The following is a 6,696-nucleotide window of genomic DNA, read 5'->3' as shown; positions in this document are numbered from 1 at the left end:
ATATTGGAAGATGCCATACTTTTCATGGGGAAATAGCACGTTTTCCCCTCAAAGTATCTTCTCACTCTATCTTAGACAATTTTGTGTGCTTGTTGAGCTCATTTCTAGTTTAGAGCATCTCTAATGACACTCTATTTTCTCCTTTATAATTCCCACAAAAATAGAGTAAAACTATTATTTCACTCCAAATATAGAGTGTAAAAGTGGATTTACACTATTTTCTCTACAAAAATAGAGTAACTCTATTATAGAGTAAACCATTGGAGCAAAACTTACTCTATAATGGAGTTACTCTATTTTTGTGGGAATTATAGAAGAGAAAATAGAATTCCATTGGAGATGCTCTTAAAGATGTGTTTAAGAGTGAGAGAGTTCTAGCCTCTGTTGTGTCGTAGGTGTTTTTCTGCCATGATCCTTGTCTTGGATATTATTTGATTGGTTGTTGCCATTTCTTTGTTTGTGAAATTGGCTTACATAGAGTTAAACCCCAATAAATCAAACCAAAACATAGAATACACATAACTAGAGAAAAGATAAAATACACACAACTGGAATAAAAATAAATAGAAAAGAGATGCACAATCATCATATACCGAAGTTGAACTGTTGTTCCAAATTTTGTAAGGTTTTTATTTAATATGGTTATAGCAAATCAAACCAATGCATCCTTGATATGCTTGGCAAAATCAGGCCAAACATTTACTTGGGGAGCAAGCAAGATGCTTTTTCCTGAATAACCTTCCATGTCTCCTTCACGTGCTTCTCCTCTGTCAATGGCGCTCCAATGGCGCAACGTAGAACGATTTTTCCAGACAAAGCCTTTTGCCCACGCAAAAAAAAAAATGCACACGGTTATGTCTTTAATTTAAAGAACATCATCCAACAGAGAAGAAAAGAAAGGTCACTTACAGTGTGAGAGATGAAGAGTTTCCCTGAGGAGTTTACTGCCTCTAGGAGCTCGAGGTTTCGACGATTACACTTCTTTTCATCGTTATCATCGGTAGGAACCATACGGAAGCAGACGAGAGCAAAGATCCGAGGAGTGATAACCTCAAAATTAGGATCTTGAGAAACAAGTTGTTCGAGATCTTTGGCCAGTTTGATATGGTTTCTTATATAGTTCTTCAAGGTCTCAGCTCCATAGAGCCTTAAAACCATCCATAGTTTCAATGATCTGTTTAAAAACACGATACACAAAATCTCAGTATAATGTAGATATGCATGCAGATGTTCCTGAGAGAGAGCAAAGAACCTGAATCTTCGTCCGAGAGGGATTTGCCAGTCTTTGTAATCAACAACCAAGTTTTCCTGAGAGGCCTGCCAAAAAAAAAGATGATAATAACACTAGTAAGAATTGAATAAGAAAATTAACCAAAAAAAAAAAAAAAAGAATTGAATAAGAAATCAAAATCATTCTTACCTTGTTTTTGAGAAACTCTGGATTTGTTGACAGAGCTTCAGTGAGAGCATACTGATCCTGTTTTAATCAACATGTCTTTTTTTCAGTACACGAGGAGAAAGGTGAGACTAAAAAGAGGGTATATGTACCTTCACCCAAAGTAGGGAACAGTCGAAGTTAGTGAGGAACCATTTGTGAGCATTCATGTTAAAAGAGTCTGCGGTTTCTACTCCGTCTATGTACTGTCGATACTCTGGACATATACAAGCACTTCCAGCGTACGCTGCGTCCACGTGAAACCACATCTCATTGCTCTGAGAATGCAGTAATTAAAGAGAATTAGCATCAGTCTCTATGCTATTTTAAGTTCTCTATGAAATGTGAAATAAAAAAAAAACCTTTGCAATCTTTCCCAGTGCACCTAATGGATCGACTGCTGTTGAAGAAGTGGTTCCAACCTGAATATAACAAAAGAATCTTTTTCAGAGAACATGGTCAATAGTAAGTAACATGTTGGCTAGTGCTTACATTGCCACATAAGAAGAATGGAATCAATCCAGCTTCAAGATCTCGAGAAACAGCTTCTTGAAGCAATTCTGGACGCAGAGCGTAATTTGTAGAGGAATCTGCTTTCAGCACCCTGCAATTCTCTGGATGGATTCCTGATATCTGTCAACAACAAACCACCTATAAGAGTTAGCTTATTTTTAACAAAACTTTCTTTAATCTAAATCTGCAAAATATTCACTTGGCAAGCTTTCTGTAAAGCTGAATGTGTCTGGTCAGAGGAGTAAACAACGAGCTTCCCAAGGGCGTTCTTGCCAACGCTTCTTAAGACCTTATCGCGGGCAGCAATCATGACAACAAGAACAGCTTCACTAGCTGACCCTTGGATGACTCCACCTCCTTTTCCTACAATAATAGAAGTTAACCAACACTTGGCTAGATAACAACTCTTAGCCAAAAGAATTGTTATGACAAGATTTTTTTTTTTTTGAATACCAGGAGTTATAGGGCCGAAGCCCTTAATCCTCCAGGCCCAAAACCACAGACTAATATTAATTTTGTCCCAACAGTTATTCGGACTGGATACTTCTGACACAATGGTCATGTCTTTTCCAGTTGAGCAACAAGGTTTTTTATTTTTTTGGATTAACCACAGTGTGCGACCGAGGTCAATCGACTATTCTGTAAGCTCCAAAAGTGCATTGATAAATTATCTGATGGCCAACGAACAAGGTTTTATTATGTGTTGATAGTTATATAACCTTTGGAGAGAAACTGATCGGGTAGGTTGAGCATTTTTGCAATCCAATCAAGAACGATCATTTCGAGCTCAGTGGCAGCTGGAGAAGTTACCCAACTAAAACCAACAATTCCAAGACCAGCACTCAGCATCTCGCCCAAGAACCCTGCAACGCTGCTGTTAGAAGGGTAATAAGCAAAGAAGTTGGGGCTTTGCCAATGTGTTACTCCAGGCAATATCTTCGTTTTAACATCTGCAAGAAGAAAAAAAGCTCGCATCAGCTCTCTCTGTCCTCAACCAAGAAGTATCAGAAATGGTCTAATAAAAATAGAAGTGGGTATGTATTCACCATCAAGAACTTGTTCAACGGTTTCAGGGTGGTCTGGTGCTGAATCAGGTAAAATGTTGTGAAGATAACCAGGCTGTATCAGAGAGACAAGTAAAATATCAATATTGTATGAATAAACCAACAAAACTATAGCAAAACATAATGTGACGACAATGCAACTTTGGTTAGATCCTTTGGTATAAATTTTACATAAATATGAAACTTTTTGTCAAGCACAATCTGAGTTTTACATGACATCGAACAGACTGAATAAAAAACCCATATCAAATTGAAAAGAAAGTGACCTGAACTTGGCTAAGGACAGGGAAAGATTCGATGGTTTTGTAATAATCCGCAATGAAATCCACCATTCGATGTCCGTACTCTCTCAGTTGCTCAGAGTCCATCGGCTTCAACACGTTCCTACTACCATTCTCCCTGTTCCTACTACCATTCTCCCTGTTCCATAATAAGAAAAAACAATTACTTCAGACAATATTCGTCTGAAAATAATTTCCTAACTTTCAAGAACTTACATTCTTTCTTGTTTTTTCTTGAGTCGCTTCTAGCTTGTGTTTATGTCTCAGAAGGTTTTCTGGATGGTTTGGGTTTCAGCCTGCATAGATATCTCTCTTATTTATAAGATCGGGAGTGTGTTTTGTTTTTATAATTTAAATGTTATTTGTACAATTTTAAATGTCTTAAACACCTTAAAATAAAATAAAAAAAAAACAAAATAGTACTGAATACCCCTGTCTATGTTGTCCACCCAAATCGTTATCAAGAGAGTAATGAGAAATGGTTCTAAGTTATTATGTTGTTATAACAATTTTAAATGTCTTAAACACCTTAAAATAAAATTAAAAAACAAAATAGTACTGAATACCCCTGTCTAAATTATTATGTTGTCCACCCAAATCGTTATCAAGAGAGTAATGAGAAATGGTTCTACTTGTGTGTGGTTCTACTTGTGTGTGTGATGTCAATTTTGCAATGGTGAGATTTTAGGTAGAAATGTTTATCTCTTTTTTCCTTCCTTATATTCTTAACTCTATATCCCTTAAACTAGTGTATTTTGTTAAACTGTTTGGAGGGCTAGACATCTAAAGTTTGTTAGAGAGTAATTCTTTGTTAGACATGTCCAAAAAAAAAGTTCGTTAGATTATTGTTTTTCTTTTTACAACGACCTATCATTTTATAAGAAAATAATTAAAACTACTTTAATTGATTGTTTACGGTTCTCATTCTATTAAAATTAATCCAAGATCTATCTTTTTAGTTTCTTCTCTTTAAGGTTTTTTCTGCCGGATTCTTACCTCCGGCGGTTGGCGATATATGTTCCGTTAACAACCCTCAGCTCGTTTTTTTTTTGGTTTTTTATCTTTTGATTTTTCTCTCCTTTTTGGGTTTACATGATTTTCTTTTATCCTTGATCTTTGTCAGAAAGCAGACATGGATCAAATTTGGAGTCTTTGGTTGAGGGTCGACGGTGGTAGTTCGGTCATCAGTGTGTTTTTTCTGTATTGTGTGGTATTTCCGTTCCGTCTGTATCTACGCTTCTCGAATTTTTGTTAGTGGTTCTGTATAATTTATTTTGTATTGTCATTTTCGAAGGTTTCTATTGCTCTTGCCGCTGGGTCCCTTCTCTCTAATTTGTATGTGCGTTTTAGCCTTTTAGGTTGCTTGTAGTGGTGTTTCGACCTTGGTTTGAAAAGTGTTTTTCCTTAGCTTTGTTAACAACTAACATATTATAGTGTGTTTGTCTTTATTTAACCTCTAGGCAAGGGATTTCAATTGGTTTAAAATGAAGAGAATGAATTGGAGCTTTGCCTCTTATATGCATTATGAATTTGTTCGAAGAGTTTTTGAAATTTAGTTGATCCAAGTTCTCATTCCAAAACTATTTAGCTGACAAAGATAATAAAATAAAATTGTTTATAATAATTTTTTTACACATATAACTTTCAAAAATCTATATACTTACATATTCAACAAATTCGTAATTAGTGTCGTTCTGAGATTACTTTTCGAATTTAAAAATAGTATTCAACAAATTAGATATTCAACAAATTCATAACTAGTGTCGTTCTGAGATTACTTTTTTAGTTTAAAAATAGTATTTCATATTTCAGTACTTATTTATTATTATATTAAAAAGTATAAATAACATTACTTAATTTTATACGACCACACTTTTAGTTTTCTTGAAGATTTAAAATGATAGTTTTTGAAGGTTCTAGATAAGATAGGAACACTCTACTAGACTCGGAAGGTTTTAGTTTAGTTGGTATTATAGATAGAATTGTAATTGGTCCGGTTTGTCTATAATTGTCAATTAGATCGGTCTCATTCTTTAGTAAACCGTGCGTGTAAATGTATATGTATGTAGAGTTATTTAGCTCGAATACAAAGACTAATGAGCTTAGAGGTTATTCATTGCTCTGCATAGCTGTTATGTGTTGTAAGAGTATCTTCAACCTTACTCTATTTTCTACTCCAAATATCATTTTAGAGTAAAATCTTCTTTAATTCCACTTTATTTTCAATTTCAAAATGGATTAATGGCTAAAGTTACTCCATTTATGAATAACAGTCGGAGAAATATGAGAGAGAGAGAGAGAGCTAGAAAAAAGGAATTAATTTTCTCACGGAAAACTTATACATGTTGTACACCTACATGAAGCTATAGATTAGATTGGTTAGGGCAAAAATGTAATTGAAATTATTTTCAAATTATGAGGGGTAATTGGCTAATATAGGATGTCCCAAAGGTTATGTACATCAACTTTTTTTCTTAAAAATGAGGAATCTTTAAAAGCTAAAGAATTGTTTGCATTGAAATTGAGCAATTTCAGAGCTTCTCCAACGGGGGTATTAGGACAAGTTCCTCATGACAATTTTATCTTGAAAAATGTGAAAGTGGGACTAAACAGTAATAACATATTGTATAAAATAGCAGAGACTATGATTAACCGGGATTTTTAGGAGTGAAGTTCTTAACGGAATTTAATAACCTGTTCTTAACTTTAACAAAAGAAAAAGGTTAAGAACCGGTTCTTAAATAAGTATTTAAGAATCAATTCTTAACATTTTCCTTTGTTAAAGTTAAGAATAAGTTCTTAAATTCCGTTAAGAACTTCATTTTTAAGAACCCTGATTACTCATGCTCTAAAACTCTCCAAAACACTTTAGTGCCACTTGCATCTTTTGGTTGGTTGACATTTTTATGCTTTATATTATGAAATAATTATATAATTTTTAATAGTATTATATTAGTTAAACACTCAATGGGAGCATCCTGCCGTTAATGTTGCTCTCAGAACAGTCTACCTGGACGCTTATGAACTCGTGTTCAACAATATCACCAGCATGACAAAATCTTTTCTTTTCGTCTTCTTATCTTTGCGTATAAACAAATATAATAACTGTTTTAAACATGTACGTGAAGCCGAAGAGATTGCTTCTTTTTTCCTTGGTTTAATGCTGTATATGGCCCAGACCCAATTTTCAGTATCCTCCAACTCATATTGCCCACTGTCAAAGCAAACAGTGTGTGGTCCAGATTTAGAAAATGGCGGAATAAGAAAAACGTGTAGGGCGAAAATGATTTAAAATGCCAGATATTTTACTTTTAAGTTCTAACTATAACTTGATCCGTATATCCGTACAGATATTTATTTTTATTTTTAAAAAAATAAATAAATATTTTATATATATATATAC

The 6,696-nt window shown here is 34.2% G+C and overlaps 1 protein-coding gene across 2 annotated transcripts; it reads right to left on the bottom strand.

Annotated features, from left to right (window-relative positions):
* Nucleotides 1–495: 495 nt before the first annotated feature.
* LOC108823578 (phenylacetaldehyde synthase) lies at nucleotides 496–3,631 on the bottom strand. 2 transcript variants are annotated; one of them, XM_018596813.2, is made up of 12 exons: nucleotides 3,510–3,631; nucleotides 3,279–3,432; nucleotides 2,995–3,067; nucleotides 2,668–2,898; nucleotides 2,148–2,311; nucleotides 1,928–2,068; nucleotides 1,798–1,857; nucleotides 1,549–1,713; nucleotides 1,421–1,477; nucleotides 1,253–1,317; nucleotides 910–1,174; nucleotides 496–819 (listed from the first exon to the last, which is right to left on the bottom strand). In XM_018596813.2, coding segments are annotated over exons 1-12 (1,497 nt in total). In that variant the 5' UTR covers nucleotides 3,512–3,631; the 3' UTR covers nucleotides 496–699. The 2 variants fall into 2 exon arrangements, with proteins under 2 accessions (XP_018452315.2, XP_056851042.1); XM_056995062.1 differs by having other exon boundaries at nucleotides 910–1,317.
* Between the last annotated feature and the right edge of the window lie 3,065 nt (nucleotides 3,632–6,696).

Source organism: Raphanus sativus, chromosome 9, assembly GCF_000801105.2.
Source record: "Raphanus sativus cultivar WK10039 chromosome 9, ASM80110v3, whole genome shotgun sequence".
NCBI lineage: Eukaryota > Viridiplantae > Streptophyta > Magnoliopsida > Brassicales > Brassicaceae > Raphanus > Raphanus sativus.
This window is presented reverse-complemented; position numbering and strand designations above follow the sequence as displayed.